Source organism: Vanacampus margaritifer, chromosome 1, assembly GCF_051991255.1.
Source record: "Vanacampus margaritifer isolate UIUO_Vmar chromosome 1, RoL_Vmar_1.0, whole genome shotgun sequence".
In the NCBI taxonomy this organism is placed as follows: Eukaryota; Metazoa; Chordata; class Actinopteri; order Syngnathiformes; family Syngnathidae; genus Vanacampus; species Vanacampus margaritifer.
Window position 1 is genome coordinate 2,476,847 of NC_135432.1, and position 17,169 is coordinate 2,494,015.

The 17,169-nt window shown below is 40.1% G+C and overlaps 1 protein-coding gene and 1 long non-coding RNA gene across 2 annotated transcripts in view; one reads left to right on the forward strand and one right to left on the reverse strand.

The window, feature by feature from the left end:
* LOC144038036 (uncharacterized) overlaps nucleotides 1-10,650 on the forward strand; it is a 27,674-nt gene extending 17,024 nt beyond the window's left edge. The window contains exons 2-4 of the long non-coding RNA XR_013289128.1: nucleotides 5,677-5,763; nucleotides 7,528-7,682; nucleotides 10,296-10,650. This is a non-coding gene — a long non-coding RNA (uncharacterized LOC144038036). The remainder of the gene's footprint in view (nucleotides 1-5,676; nucleotides 5,764-7,527; nucleotides 7,683-10,295) is intronic.
* On the reverse strand, nucleotides 7,246-16,906 carry LOC144038031 (inhibin beta B chain). Its single transcript, XM_077550080.1, has 2 exons — nucleotides 16,149-16,906; nucleotides 7,246-10,486 (listed from the first exon to the last, which is right to left on the reverse strand). The coding sequence occupies exons 1-2, from the start codon at nucleotides 16,576-16,578 to the stop codon at nucleotides 9,711-9,713; spliced, it is 1,206 nt and encodes a 401-aa protein (XP_077406206.1). The 5' UTR covers nucleotides 16,579-16,906; the 3' UTR covers nucleotides 7,246-9,710.
* Between the last annotated feature and the right edge of the window lie 263 nt (nucleotides 16,907-17,169).

Here is a 17,169-nt window from a genome sequence, read left to right on the forward strand (position 1 = left end):
TTAACCCCTTTGGACCAATAGATGATTGCAGTGGGCATGACATATTTGCGTGTCTAAACCAATAAAACACATAATTTGGATGGTGTCAACACTTCTGGTTCATGATTGGATCCTAACTAACCAATCACAATCGCAAGTTGATTTGAATGATGTTCATGTTAAAAATCTTATGTAAAAGCTTGGTAAGTTTACAACACGTTACAGCGATAGGGCCACTTCCTGATCTCCTATCAGCTGACTAGCACTATCCAATCAGATGTTAGCATACAGTACTTTAGGTAAATGCAAGTGAATGACGGAGAGCAGCAGATTCGACACATCAACTTGGATACTTGTACAAAAAAATACCAAAATGTATGAATGTGTAAATAATAATTCCTGAAACATAAATAAACAAGTAGATACACATTTTAACAAAATTACTTAAATGTGTGTGTGGTGTGGACCTTTGCAAAGATAAACGTCTTTTTCGCCGGCCATCAATTACTATCTCCTTATTTGGAAACCCGACTGAAAAGTATTGGCACAAACAGTCGAGTAGCACGCTACGTGTATTTCTCATAAGTTTTTTTAGTTTTTTTCTCGCAAATCTGCCACTTAATAAAGTGGCAAATTTGCAAGGAAAAAATCGGAACTTTGCGGGTTTATAAAGTGGCAAATTTGCGAGTTTTTTCCTCAGAATATTGGCCCCACCCCCTAGAATATATAAATTGATACGTGGCCCTAATACGTTGTCGTGGTGGGGGGGAAAAAAGAGTCAAAATCGGTAGGAAAAAAAATTTGCCCGTCAGAAAAAAATGCAGGTCTGAAGGAGTTAAATAACTAAAACTAATAAAAACGAACAGAAACTCCTTGACAACTAATTCAAACTAAATGTAAAAAAACAACACTCAAAACAAAATAAAAACTAACTATACTGAAAATTCCCAAACTATAATAACCCTGATCCAAACTTACCATAAAAGTCTTATCTGTGAGGTGAACGTGTTTTAGACGACTTGAAGAATATTGTGTGTTTACTGCATCGAACGCAGCGTTCAGATCCAGTAGAAATGACACAGTGAGCCGCAAGAACAATATTTCAGTTGACTTCCCCTCTAAAACAAAAAACATTTGAATTATGCAGGTTATTATTTTTAACTTCTTCTCATTTTTCATATCAGACATTTGAATATTTGCGTGTCGACTTTTTATATCCAAATGATCTCGCATATCCAAATCTGTGGGTTATTAATGCTCCTTGGCTCATATTGCAGCTCTCAATGTTTTTTGTCCAAAAATGTTTTCCCCGCCCTTTAAGTCTCCAAGATGTCAATCAAGATCTCAACCTTGTTTGACTTTTCCTCTCTCTGTTTACGGCTTTTTTTACATCGTGTCATCACCTGCAGTTGCTGGAAAAAAACAACAACAACAACAACCCTATTTTCACAAAGTGAGCGTATAAAATTTCAAATGTCAAGAGTGATCACAAAAATGTATCGTCACAAGTACATACTGTACACCTGAAAAAATCGACTTAAGCAAAAGTATTTGTTTTCAGGTAGTCAATCATCTTCTCGGGCCTCGCCTGAGGAAATCCCGGCAACGGTGGGCTGAGCAACATCAAGTGCATGTTTTGGAACATTCCAGTCATTCTGTGGCGGCAAGAACTTCTGTAGTTCTGAGCTAATGTCAACTTGATGTGGACCTCGTTTGCGTTTCCACTTGCCTGAAATGCTTTCACATAAGCAGACGGTAAAATGAAACCAAGATGAATCCAAACGGATTCCACCTTTAACTCAATTGCTCCCAAAAAAACGTATAAATACGTTCTATCTTTTAAAAAAAAAGTGCCCCAAAGACGCATTTATACGTTTTTTTTTCTTGTTTTTTTTTTTTTTTAATGCTGGAGCATACAAAGGATTTATTTGATGCAGCCTCTGAACTGTAGAGAACAGGTGAAGAAATTGTAGTAATTAAAAAAACGGCCAGCAGGTGGCAGCAGAGTAAAAGAGATCAACCAGGGCCGTGTGGAAAAAAACTCATTTACCCACAGTTCAAAACAGATTTGTGAATAATGACAAAACTTAGCTATATTCTAATGCTAATGGCTGTAAAACGGAAATAGATAGAAATACATATTATACATAAAAATATTTTTTTTCCTGATGAAAGAAGAGACTCTAATCTTTCTTTTGGTAGGTTCCATGTTTTTACAGCAATAGAACACAATATTCTGTGGGCCTTGCAAAATCTGTCAAAATCGAGTAAAACAGCCGGGAGCGAAGGGGTTGCTTCAGTCAAAATGGCTGCAAGTGAATGAGTTAATATGGATGTAAACAACTCCATGGAGAAACTATCTGTAATCTCTAATTAGGGTACAAATTAAAAGATGTGGACATACACAGAACAGACCATTCACATTCAATATCACAGCAAATAGTGGTCAATACACATCTTGCATCAATTAAAATGACTCTGACTGATTAACCCCAAATAAAGTCCAGCTGACATTTCTTTAGTATCTTGCAGCAGAGAGCGTCCCAAAAAAAAAATCAACGGGATGTCATTAATAAAATGTGCAAAATGATTTCCAAGGAATTTGATATACCATGGAACATGTTTATCCAGAATTGATGAAAGACCCAGCCCCCCCTGACCCCCCTCTTTTTTTTCAATTAAACAAAACGGTAAGGTGGGAAGGATTATCTCGGCAAAAGAGAAGTGCGCACTGTTACAAATTTAGAATTGGTTTGTGAACAATATTTGACAGAATTGGTGATATTGCGTATGTGGAAGATGCTTTAGATATTTGAGTTCATCTCGTAAAAAATGGGAGCAAAAACAAGTGTTGCGTTTATATTTTTGTGTTGGGTGTATGCTTACGGTTCCAAAAACAAAAACAACCCTGCACATGACCAAAACAAACCTCATCCAGACAGGGCTGGAACTTGGGCCTCAGTCAAGTGGATGGAATGTTGTTATGATAAATTCCAAAGACAAGTCCATTTTTGCTGGAAAGCTGAAGATGAAGAGGAATTTAACGACCCCCCAAAAAAATCATGCATCCAAATCAACAACAGTCGCGTCAACAGAAGAAACTTTTTAATCATCCTAGACAATTTTAAAATCAGCTCCAGCTCCAGAAAAGTGTAGAAAATGGTTATGGATGGGGGCTTTTTTTTGAATATATATATCAGAAACCGAAGTGGTGTTGCAAAAGAGTGGTTTGACTTTCAATAGCCACTTTGTTACTAAATCATCTACGTGAGTTGTTTTGGGTTGAACATGTTTCGGTTCTGAGGGCGTTGGGTTTTTGTTTATGGGTCTTCTTCTTGTTTTTGTCTGTGGTTGTGTTCCTGGTTTCTTCCCTTGTCTCGTTATGTCTAACCACCTCCACCTGTGTGTGTCTTCCCTTACCCAGGTGTGTCTCATTAGTGTTGGTGTATTTAGTTTGTTTTGTTTGTCCAGTCGGTGTGGGTCCATTGCTGATGTTGTGTGGAAGGTCACAGCTAGCCAAGGCTTCGTCACAGCTAGCCAAGGCTTCGTCACAGCTAGCCAAGGCTTCGTCACAGCTAGCCAAGGCTTCGTCACAGCTAGCCAAGTCGTTATCGTCACAGCTAGCCAAGTCGTTATCGTCACAGCTAGCCAAGTCGTTATCGTCACAGCTAGCCAAGCCGTTATCGTCACAGCTAGCCGAGCCGTTATCGTCACAGCTAGCCAAGCCGTTATCGTCACAGCTAGCCAAGTTGCCGTTGTCACAGCTAGCCAAGTTGCCATCGGTCGCCGACGTCACAGCTAGCCAAGTGGCCGACGTCACAGCTAGCCAAGTCGTTATCATCACAGCTAGCCAAGTTGCCGTTGTCACAGCTAGCCAAGTCGCCATCGGTCGCCGTTGTCACAGCTAGCCACGTCGCTGTCGTCACAGCTAGCCACGTCGCTGTCGTCACAGCTAGCCAAGTCGCCGACGTCACAGCTAGCCACGTCGCCGTCATCACAGCTAGCCACGTCGCCGTCGTCACAGCTAGCCACGTCGCCGTTGTCCCAGCTAGCCACGTCGCTGTCGTCACAGCTAGCCACGTCGCTGTCGTCACAGCTAGCCACGTCGCTGTCGTCACAGCTAGCCACGTCGCTGTCGTCACAGCTAGCCACGTCGCCGTCGTCACAGCTAGCCAAGTCGCCAACGTCACAGCTAGCCAAGTCGCCATCGGTCACCGTTGTCACAGCTAGCCACGTCGCCGTCGTCACAGCTAGCCAAGTCACGTCCAGTCATGATTGTCTGCTAACATTTCTCCCTATGATTAATTCAAGTACCACGCATTGCACTTGTTTCCCTGCATTTGGGTCCACCCTCCCTCATCCACTCACGTTCCCTCATGACAAGATAAGGACAAAAGATGAAGGCTAGAATTCCCTGTTGTTGACGTTTTTACGAAGGTAGAACATGCATTTGATCAAGAAACAGAAAAACTCCGAGCCAGGTCATCTTAATGTTCTGTGGCTTTACTTGACTGTGTCGTCTGCTAAGCCTGTGGCACATTCCAGCCAAAGCATGAGTGTTCCTTCTTGACACACTTGACACCTGCAAATATTTTAAGCTTTTTGAGGAGGCCGGATTGCGCTGAAGCAGAACATTCTTCAACGGTCTCAATAGGAGTCCCGTTCCATACTATTTTCTTATGTGTGGAATGTCCAGAATTAGTGATCTGCTCTCATGGTGGTTTACGCCGCTAAGACTTCAAGACTTCATCTCATGAGCTGCTGTTTGGGCAATCCTGCTGTGATTGGACGAGGACTGTTCTGTTCTGAGTTCCATGGCACAAGCTACTGCAATGTGCTTGATTTGAAATGGTTGGATTTGTATTTTTCAGGTCTCACTACTATGTACTAAATTGTGACCCCTTGATTCAGTTTCAGAAAACAGTTTTTTTTTTGTTTGTTTTGTTTTTTGCCCTAACCCCACCCCGTCCTCTTTTTCACGTGAATGCATTATCAGATTGATCAGTGATTTTGGAAGAATTAGGTGAGTTTGCCAAAAGAACAAAAACAGTCTAATGCATTTTAATGGCCTCAATTATGTGCGGTCGCTCTCCCGCGTGATTACTGGGGTTAAGTTGCAATACCACCATTCACCATTAGATGGCAGTCATGGCTTAGTTGCACAGACAATATTTTTTTGTGGATTTGAAATGACATGCAGGACAAACATGGCACCTGAAAAATAATATAAAAATTTTGCAATGAGTTGTTTTTTTTTGTTGTTTTTTTGGGGGGGAATGCACAAAATAAGTCCTTGCTGTTCAGAAGTTTTATGTCGTTCTTGAAAGGTAATGGTATCAGTGTGTGGTATTTTTTGATTCTTCAAAACCTTTGTTAGCGAGTAGCGCGCTAATTAGCATTAGCGAGCCGGACTGCAATAGATCATTACAATTCCTTGAACATCTATAGATTGAAGCAAAAATCATTGTCAATCAAATCATTTTGAATCAAAAATTGTTCTTAATCGAAAATCGATTTTGAATCAAATCGAGAAAAAAAAAATTGGAATTGAATCGAATCGTGAGACATTTAAAGATTCCCACCCCTACTGTTTTGTACTCAAACATAATAAAATATGATCAGTTACTGAGAGAAGTACTCAATTTGGTGACGAAATGTGTTAAATTGATGTCATTTTCTCATCTTCTTCCTCCAAAGACTTTTTCCGTGAAGAGAAGGTCAAACAATCAACATGTCATCTGGAATTTGAGTGGCAAACCAATATCCACTTTTACCTCTTGACAGGTACGGAAAAGAAAACTGCAAACACTTTGTTTGTCATTGTGTCTTTGTATTTTCAAATGCAAATCAAATATTTGAAAAAATGGACATTCATTTTTAACCTAACACAATACCAATCTTAATCTGCTATTTTTACGTTCAAATTGATAATTGATGGATGGCAAAGCCTCAAACGATGGCATGTGCCTTTTTGGAAGACCGCCTTGTGATGCGTGGACTGCCTGTCATACCTTCTTAAGATCATTACAAAGAGTGGCCTCATTTTTATGAGTGGTGGCCTTAGCTAGCAGACCTCGCTAATTTACTCACGTGTGTAATATGAACGGGCAGACGGATGTTTTATGTATTACATGTTCTCCTCCTGAAATCTCAGAACTTCAACTTCTGTTACTCCGCTAGAAGACAGGAAAATACCCTTAATTTTATCTGACATTTTAAAATTTTGTCTCTTTTAGACCAGTTTCAATCAATTAGCCAACCTCATCTCGTGTTTATTTAGTCAACTTAAATTGATTATAAATCTTGCATTTTAGTCTTTGTTTTAGTCCAAGTAAACATCTTTCTATCTGTCTGGTTTTAGTCAACAAAAACTGTCAACATTTTATAGTCTAGTTTTAGTCAGGACAATCACTTAACCCTGTGTTGTTGTTGTTGTTGTTTAGTTTTTTTTCTCCTCAGCAGATAATATTCAATATTTCAGATCTAAAACTATTTCACATAAAATGTCCTCTCATCTCTTTGATGAAAAACAACTTGACACACAATTACAGTATATCAACAAGTGGCTACTATGGCTCCATGCTACGAGCTAGTACGTTAGCTAGCATTAGTTAGTGGTCGGATTAACATTATTGTTGGAACGTTATAGCCATTGGATTAATGTTACGTTATAACTATAATTTACTCAATTTCAGTCCAGTTTTTATGAAGTGAAGTACATGTTCGCCTCGTCTTTATTAATCAATGAAAATGCATACTGATTTAGTCTCGTTTATTAATGAGCGTTTTAGTCTAGTTTTCATCCAGTAAAAAATGTGTGTTGAGGAAAAATATTTTTGTTTAGTTTTTGTTAACAAAATTCCCACCCCTACTGTATTGTATATACTGTAAATAAGTCTCACACACAAACACTCTTGCAAGTGTCAATTTTACTCTGTTTAGGGTGGGACTAAATAGACTCTTTTGAGAGTTTAATGTACTCTACAAAATGTACACGCTAAAAACAGTTAGGTCAAAAGTAACCCAATTATGGATGAAAAATGGGCCGATCCACTTTATGGGTCAATCTGACCCAATTTTTAAAGTAAAGTAAAGGATCTGACCAATATTTACGAGTTGTTTTACTCTAAAAGACCCATTTCTTGACTGACAGTTGGGTCAAATTGACCCAAGTAGAGGATCGGTCCATTTTTGACCCATAGTTGGGTTATTTTTGACACCACTGTTGTGTGAGTGCAATATCGAATGACACAAGGAACTCAAACGGCACAGTAATAAGAAATTTATTTTTGCAACAGTCACCATGAAGAAAACAATGAAATGTTATTGTACACGTACCACATGTGCTTCATTCTAAATGAATCTAAGAAACAAACTCAACTAGTAAAAAGTGTATTTAAAAAAAAAAACATCTTCTAGGCAGAGATGAAGATGATGTTGATTCACATGACAGTGTTTAGGCCTCTCATGACAACACTCATTTACAGTACCTCTTTGGTTCCTTGAATGCAGTTTTAGAAAAATAACTTTGATGTCCCGTGTTGGCAGCTTGACAGCTCCTCAGTGCAAATAGTCGAATACGAGCGGATGGATGGGGAGGGGCCAGAGAGGCGTGACGACGGCGCGCGAAGGGAAGCCGCCGCTGAACAACATGGGAAGCTTTCGGAGAGCATGTCAAGCAAACTGGAGAGTGTTAAAGCATGGTAACTACTCAGCACGCGTGCCTTTCAAGTATTGCCGATATTGATAGTTTGACGCTGGCGTTCAGCTTGGCTGCTGTTGTGTGCTCAATGTGGTTTGCATAGCTGCTGTGGCACTTTGACTGGTCAGGCGCCACCTAATGCTCACTGGAGGCATTTCAATCTGCAAGTGTGTGAGGAGGCGACCAACCTCGGCGTGAAGTCTGTGCTTTGAAAATCGGCTGTGAGGTCACAGAGGTCAACTCCCAGCACACAACCATGCAAATACAGGGGTACCTTGACTTATGAAAATCGCCCCCCCCCCCCCAAAAAAAAAATCTTGCATTAAAAAAAAAAATAAGGACTGCATTGTAAATATAAAATCATAATCAAAGACAATGTAAGGAATAAAACTGGTTGTGAGAAGCCAAAAGTCACACACACACACTGTAGTATTTGTATGTGTGTTTAAGAGGCGTGGCCTAATGTCTCCAGCTCCGGTTGGTTGTATGGTAGACCCTCCACAGGGAGAGAGCGGCCATGGTTGTTAGTTGGCAAAAACTAACAAAATAACAAGAACTAAAATTGAAAAAATATTTTTTGTTAAAGAAATAAAATTCAAATGAAAATGCTTTAAAAAAATAATAATAAAAAATAACTGAAACTACATCTTACATTTATAAAAGTAACTGTACATTTATAAAACTAACTATAATTAAAGCAAAATGGTCATTTTAATGCATCTTAAATATATTTACGTTGGTATTGCTATATGCCCGGAGAGAAATATGAATGTCAAACAGTCACTTGAGAATTAATGTAACGTTATTATTAGGGGCGTCGGGCGATCACAATTTTTAATAGTAATTAATCGCATGACTTCAGAAGCAAATTTTATATCTGTTCTAAATGTACAATAAAATATATTTTTTCTAAGTTTCATACACTTGTTTAACATAAAAGTGGGGGGAAATTTTTTAACTAATAGAAATATGGTTGCATCTTTTAGTCATTGATAATTTCATAATTCATAAAATTGAGTTTGAATTAAAAAGATGTACTGTACCGTAAAAAAAAAACGAGGGTGATATTGATTTGTGTTGAGTTAATTTTTCTGCCACTAGATGGCATCATTGCATTTGTAAGACGTTAATGACAGCTCAGTGCATTTTTCCTTTCATATTAAGAGCTATCTAATCTTTAACATGAAGTAACTTGTGAAATTCTGCAAATTTTTTAAATTATAAAATACAACTTGACCCCAGTCTCCACAAATGTATGCATTATTGTTAAATGTATTCCTGCTCAATTTTGAGGTGGACGTGTCTGCTGCGTTGCGACTGGAATTCACCAAGTACAGGCTTTCCAAGTTAAGGGCGCTCATTAATCGTGCGTTCAAAAAATGAGTGGCATTAAAGGAACTTGAAATTAACTCAAAATAACGCACTCATTTTGACACCCCTAGTCTAAACCGAACATTCTGATGATTACATTTGTGGAATATGAGTTATGAAGCAAAATCCAGCCATTTTCATCAACACAAATCAATATCACACTCGTTTTTTTTACAGTACAGTTCATCTTTTTCTATTTTAACACAATTTTATGAATTATTATGTCAATGACTAAAAGATGCAGCCATATTTCTATTAGTTTAAAAATGTTGTCTCACTTTTTTTAACAAGAGTATGAAAACTAATATTTCATTGTACATTTAAACAGATATAAAATGTGCGATTAATTGTGATTTTTTTTTTTTTTTTAATAATCGCCTGACACCCCTAGTTTAGACTAGTGAGGTCACATATAACATATTGTCAAGAAATGTTTACGGGTGACTTCCGCTTTAAAACTCTGTCAAACCCCCCCCCCCCCCCCCCCATCCCGAGTCAAATTGCTGTAAAACCGCCACTGCGCTCCCCTTGTGAGCATTTTCATTGTGTTTTTTTTTTTCTCGTAAGTCAAGGTACCACTGTCCATCAACAAACATAAATATATGTACAAGCCTCTACGCAAGTGCACGTGAGAGTGTGGGCTTCCCCGCGTGGCCACTCAAGCGCAGCCGCACTCCTCCACGATCATGTTGGGAACGTCCCGCTTGACGATGTTGTACTCGTCGTCAAAGTAGAGCATGGACATGGTGCTCAGCCGGGTGGGGATGCAACAGGAGTTCATGGAACCCGGGCTCATGCCCCGCATGCGGTACTGGTTGACCACCGCCGTGTGGAAGGACGACGCCGATCCGGGGACTCCCGCCATGTACGCCGGACACTTCCCTTGGCAGTAGTTCCCGAAGTATCCGGACGGCGCGATGATCCAGTCGTTCCAGCCGATGAGCCGGAAGTCGATGTAGAACTGCTGGCGGCAGCACAGGCTGGCGCTGCCGTCGCATTCCAGTCCTCGCTTGCGAATGCGATGCTTGGCGTCCACCTGCCGGGCCTGCACCACCAGGAAAGGCCGGTGCGCCTCGTCGTTGCGGTTGAGGAGGACGGGCGCCACGCCCGCCGCCTCGCAGCCGTCGCAGCGCACGTCCAGGTTCTGCCGGCGCTCGCCCTGCTCGAAGACCAAGCGCACGGCGCGGGTGAGCGTGAAGGTGTGCCACGCGCTGCGTTTCAGCTCCACGCATTTCTCCACCAGGTTCCACTTGCTGCTCAGGCCCGGTTCCTGGTAGTACACCTTCACCGTCACCTTGCGCCGGGACCGCACCGCCACGGGCGGGGGCAGCAACTTGAAGTAGAGCCAGAGGGTGGCCTGCGTCACGTCCAGGTGCTGGTTGCCCTCGCTGGAGATCAGGAAGAACAAACTGGACTTGGACGTCACCAGCTCGTCTGCAAACAGGCAAACAATGGCGGACGTTACCACGACGTGGTGACATCACCATTTTCTTGAAGAACAATCAACTTGTGTCTTTTCTTCCATGTTGCTGCAGCTGATTTGCTCTCAGAATGACTCACCTCACCCAAAAAGGGAAATAAAGGTAATAAAAAACAAACCAAAAATATATTTTTTTAAATTACCTTTTACTTTGCGGAAATTCACCAATCACGGGCAGGCATGGAACATATTACCCGCGACAAGTGAGGGAACGCTGTAAGAACAATTGTTTGTGGCGGCACTTTTGACTTTTTGATTTGCTTCCTCAGTTGCCTTGACAACGGCGGTGGGCGGAGCCGAGGGGCCCGCGCCGTGTTATGATCAGTCGGCTTTAATAGCCGACAGGTGGCGTCGAGGTATTCTCCTCGCTGCCTTGCTCGCGGCTTACGACGACTTTCCCAATCCTGCTTTTGCTAAGTACTCGCTTTGTATTGTTAGCCGTTATTTTTCCGCAGCGGCTTGGTTGGTACTTTGATGTTGGCTTTTTAAGTGAACCTTGTTGTTTTATTGCAGTTTTTTGTAACGATGTCCACGGCTCGTTACGTGCGCTTTCCGTTGGACTTTTCTCACGTTTCGCTTGGATAGGCCACATTGTCTCCCGTGCATTTTGCCACACTCCTGGTTTGCTAAATAAATCTTTGTTGCGATCTGCTCTCTGGGATCCAGCACACACTTTCGCACACACTTTCGCACACACACTCACTTGTTGGTTTCCATCCGCCCATTTGTATTTGAATTTTCAAGAAATGTGAAAATAAAACTTCACGGAGACGCTAGGAATTTGGAAAAGGGCCCAAAATTTGCTAAAATGTTTTTTTTTACGCTTAGAGGGTGTGGATTTCGAAGCGTATCGAAAAAAGAAAAACGCTCATTTTGGTTATGGAAACAGGTTTTGAAAATAACCGCAGGCAAGACCGGATACACGTCGCACGTTTTGACCGGATATTACGTCACACGTACGTTTGTGATCACAAAGTAATGTCGGACGATAAAGTAAGTTATGTTTGCGGGGACAACAAAACGGAATTATTTGGGGATTAATTAAAGACGCGAATATTAATGCAATTTTAGATGGAAAACAGCAAAGAAATGCTACGTTTGATCAAGAATTACAAAAGCAAACTCATACGACGTCATCGCATGGCGCAGTCACTTCCTGGTCTTCTTCTTTTAAATTACTGGTGGATCACATCTCTATGGTGTATAGCGCCACCTAGAGTGGCGGAGTCCCCTCTCAATATTCGCAAAAGAAGAACAGATGAAAACCGAGCAGAAGTCGCATGTGCGTTATGCGCATTTTCAGTAAATTTGCTTTAAAAAATTGAAACGATTGAATGAAACCCGCCTCCTGGTTGACATATTCCAGGCCCGAGGGCCAGATCCGGGCCACCACATCATTTTAGTGTATCTACTTTGTGTTTCTTGCTAAATTGATTTTTTTTTTTTTCATTAAGGCAGAAAATTTGTACAGAAATGAATTGAATTCACACATTTAATGAACAGTTTGGACTGATGCCACCACAAAAAAAGGACAAAATCTGACTGCAACGAACAGTTACGACTGCTTGGCAATCTTTGGTATACCCCCCCCCCCCCTCCCATACCTGCACTTGGGGACTTACACGCTGCAAGATCCAAGGTAAGAGCAGGCAAAATTCTCTCTGACCTCCATATCCTGGTCACCACCTCTTCCAGCTCTTTCCCTCAGGTAGGCACTATCAAACTACGCACACATTTCTCACCAATTCAATTCACATCCCTGTGTGAAAGTATTAATATGTTGGTTATTATAGATTCAGCTCTCTACATATGTTTATAACAGTTGGTGATCAATATTCCACAGCACTAGAAACTTTGAAGTAGTGGCATTCATTTTGAGTTAATTCCTTTAATGCCATTAATGACCGCCCCTGACATGGAAAGCCTGCCCTGGGGGAATTCCGGTCCCAGCAGACACATACACATCAAAATTTAGCATTAATAAATGTATTAATAATGCATATACTTGTGGAGACCAGGCCAGCATTTCACAAGTTACTTCATATTAAAGATTAGATAGCTGTTAACTCATTCACTGCCATTGATGACTATAGACGTCAAAAATTCATGTGAACTATTTCTATTTTTTTCATTTCATTTCATTTTTTATGAAAACCTAGAATTTTTTTATTGTACATTTATAACAGATATAAAATTATCATGCGATTAATTACGATTAAATGCCACTTATTTTTAACAATTTTTTTTAATTAGACCCGTCAGGCGATTATTTTTTTTTAAATTGTAATTAATCACATGACTTCACTCGTTAACTAACGATTAATCACAAATTTGCTATCTGTTCGAAATTTACAATCATTTTTTTCTAGGTTTTCATACTCTTGTTAGTAAAAGTGGGGAAAAAATGTTAAACTAATAGAAATTGTTTAAATGAATTTTTGACGTCAATGGCAGTGAATGAGTGATTATGAAAAGAAAAATGCACTGAGCTGTCACCAATGTCTTAAAAATGCAGTTTTGCCATCTAGTGGCAGAAAAATGACCTCAACACAAATCAATATTAAGATTTTTTTTTTACCGTACATTTTTTTTTAATTTTAACTAAATTGATAAATTATTATGAAATAACTGTATTAATGACTAAAAGCTGAAGCCACATTTCTATTATTTTTTTTTTAAAAAAATCCACTTTTATGTTAAGAATATGAAAACTTAGAATATATTTTATTGTATATTTTATTGTACATTTAGAACAGATATAAAATTATCATGTGATTAATTACGATTAAATGCCACTTATTTTTAACAATTTTTTTTTAATTAGACCCGTCAGGCGATTATTTTTTTTAAAATTGTAATTAATCACATGACTTCACTCGTTAACTAACGATTAATCACAAATTTGATATCTGTTCGAAATTTACAATCATTTTTTTCTAGGTTTTCATACTCTTGTTAGTAAAAGTGGGGAAAAAATGTTAAACTAATAGAAATTGTTTAAATGAATTTTTGACGTCAATGGCAGTGAATGAGTGATTATGAAAAGAAAAATGCACTGAGCTGTCACCAATGTCTTAAAAATGCAGTTTTGCCATCTAGTGGCAGAAAAATGACCTCAACACAAATCAATATTAAGATTTTTTTTTTTTACCGTACTTTTTTTTTTTTTTTAACTAAATTGATAAATTATTATGAAATAACTGTATTAATGACTAAAAGCTGAAGCCACATTTCTATTAGCTTTTTTTTTTTTAAAAATCCACTTTTATGTTAAGAATATGAAAACTTAGAAAGAATATATTTTATTGTATATTTTATTGAACATTTAGAACAGATATAAAATTATCATGCGATTAATTACGATTAAATACCACTTATTTTTAACATTTTTTTTTAATTAGGCCCGTCAGGCGATTATTTTTTTTAAAATTGTAATTAATCACATGGCTTCACTCGTTAACTAACGATTAATCACAAATTTGATATCTGTTCGAAATTTACAATAATTTTTTTCTAGGTTTTCATACTCTTGTTAGTAAAAGTGGGGAAAAAATGTTAAACTAATAGAAATTGTTTAAATGAATTTTTGACGTCAATGGCAGTGAATGAGTGATTATGAAAAGAAAAATGCACTGAGCTGTCACCAATGTCTTAAAAATGCAGTTTTGCCATCTAGTGGCAGAAAAATGACCTCAACACAAATCAATATTAAGATTTTTTTTTTATCGTACTTTTTTTTTAATTTTAACTAAATTGATAAATTATTATGAAATAACTGTATTAATGACTAAAAGCTGAAGCCACATTTCTATTAGTTTTTTTTTTAAAAAATCCACTTTTATGTTAAGAATATGAAAACTTAGAAAGAATATATTTTATTGTATATTTTATTGTACATTTAGAACAGATATAAAATGTGCGATTAATCGCGAGTTCACCATTAAAGTCATGTGATAAACTACGATTAAAAAATGTCATCGCCTGACACCCCTACTTTAAAGCGCTGGAGGACGTTCTGCATTTCATCGCAATTGCCACGCGCTTTAAATGGTGCGACGATTACCTGCATCATGTCGTAATGACCGCACCGCTGATCACTGTATCCTTTTGCTTGATGACTTGATTTTGCACAGCTATCGGCACTTAAACGGTACTCTTACATTTGTAACGTGTTTTGACATCCTTGGCCAATGAAGATGATCGTGATTGTGATTGATGCGGTTTTCACAATCACAACCACAACCATCATCTGGCCAAGGGCCAAAATAAACGAAGAGCCTCATCAGCTGTGGGCTCAGGCCAGCGTGAGCACATGCACAGTACAGGTAGAGTATACGTACATGCTGATTGACACTTGACAGGTGAAAAAGATTAGAGCAATGCTTCAAGAGTGAACTTTGTGAACTCTAAGCGGAGCCGATTGAAACTGACACTGAGGAAATGAGATCAACTTAAAGCGTCACACTTGGACGCGCATCTTCATGCAAACGCGCGCACACGTTCACGCGAGAGCAGACGATCCTCAAAAACGCACGGACGCGCCACACGGCCGTCAGTTCCCGCCCGGGTCCGAGCTTCTGATTCAAGTGTTGTAGTCAGCTGGAAGCCACTCAAGGCGCTAATGCAGCCAGTTGGCTGCCGCCATTGTTGACAGAAACATCTGAAAGGAAAGGCTGTCAAAGCTGACATCAAAGCTCACGTTTCTCTTCCGGGTATGTGGCCGCTTGGGGGTGTCCAACTTTTTCTGCAGCACGTGAACGCAACACAAGGTGCTGACAGCAACAGGTGTGAGAAAAAATTACTCATATTTATTCACTTTTTGGGGGGGTTCTGATCATAAATATGAGCTTTTGTTGCATGTCTAGGAAAGTTCGGCTGAATTTCATTTTCTTTTATTTTCTCTTCAAGAACTGTTTGAATTTTAAAATTTTACAAAGTACCTTTTTAACATAACTTTTAACTGCAATATATTTAAATTCAATCATTGAATACGTTTTTTTAAACTTTTTTTACTAAGTATTTTTACTGTGTATGAGAGAATTTGTCTTTTGAGTAGCCTACATTTTATTAGTTCATTAAAAAAAAAGTTACAAATGTTAAAAAAGAAAACTCATGACCTTTTAGCTTGGGAGACGGCCGCTCTACCACCTGAGCTTTGCCTCTTCTACTGTTTGCTGATATCCAAAAGGTGACCAAAAACATTCTCTCGTACACAAAATGCTTTACTCTTGCAAGTGTAAATTTTAATCTTTTTAGAGTGTGACCAAATTTTGAGAATTTAATGTATAGGCAACTGTACAAAATGTACACTCTAAAAACAGTTGGGTGAAAAGTAATCCAATTATGGATCAAAAATGGACCGATCCACTTTATGGGTCAGTTTGGCCCAACTTTCTTGTTTGTTTGATACAAAATGACCCAATTTTTTGACCCAAGTGAAAGATCTTGACCCAAGTAGAGGATCGGTCCATTTTTTACCCATAGTTGGGTTATTTTTGACCCAACTGTTTTCAGAGTGTACTGTACAGTGGCATTCTGCGTTAGTACCTGGACAGTGTTTTTTTTAGTTTTTGTATTACTTTGTGTAAAAGGTTTGAGAACAACTGGCCGACGCACCTTTTTCCGCAAAGCTGATGATCTCCGAGCTCTCCTCCGGGACGTCATTGCTCATCGGGTGCCCGTCCAAGTTGGGGATCTCCACCCTGCCGTCCTCCCGCAGCTTCCCGGCGTGGAGCTTCCGCAGCGCCGTCACCATAGCGGCCTTCGGTACCGGGTGCGTGATGTTGGGCCGCTTCCTCATCTGCAGTCTGCTCAGGATGTGCCTCTTGACCGCCTCCAACAAGTCCGCGTCCGGCCGCCCGGGTTCGGCTTCAGCGGCGGCGGCGGCGGCCCCTTCCGGCTGAACCACGCCGCAAGACGCGCAGCTATCCCGGGACCGAGTGTACGCCTCCGCCTCCGCCTCGGTGGCGGTACTGGGCGCAGCCGTGCAGAGGATGCAGAGGACGCAAGTCGAGAGCGCAGCCAATCGGAAGAGCCAACAAGTCATTTTCTGTTTGAGAATGAATAGAAGAACTTTGCTCCCGCTTTGCTCACACTTCAAGTCATCAAGTCCAAAGTGAAGTCCGGGGAACACTTTGTTACATCACGCCAACGCGCTCGTGCAGCTGCGGGGAAGAGGACGATCGAGTCACGCTTCATCAGTCAGCGAAACCTAACCCGAACCCGTCAACATACTCCACAAAATGGGATTCCATTTGAAAAGTTGCGCCATTTCTTCATAAGTTCCCAAACGCAGCCGCTGGTCTGATTCCGAGGAAGAGGAGGATGAGGACGAAGAGGAGGATGAAGAGGAGGAGGAGGTGTGCCAGCGAATGAGTCCATTCTGGCATCTGGGACCCGCGACGCACCACACCACCAAGTCCTTGTAGACGCGGATGGGCGTGGCCAGTCGTGGGGTGGGTGGAGTCCAGGAGAAATTCTCAATGATTCCTCACGTTTCACTTGAACCTTTGATGTGAAACAAGACCCTGTGCGCAAGTTCCTCGCAATTCTTTGGAACAATAAGTTTAACTTGACTCTTCTGTATTCACTTCCTATCTTGCAGGCTAAAGTCATACAACGTGTAATCGTGACGCTC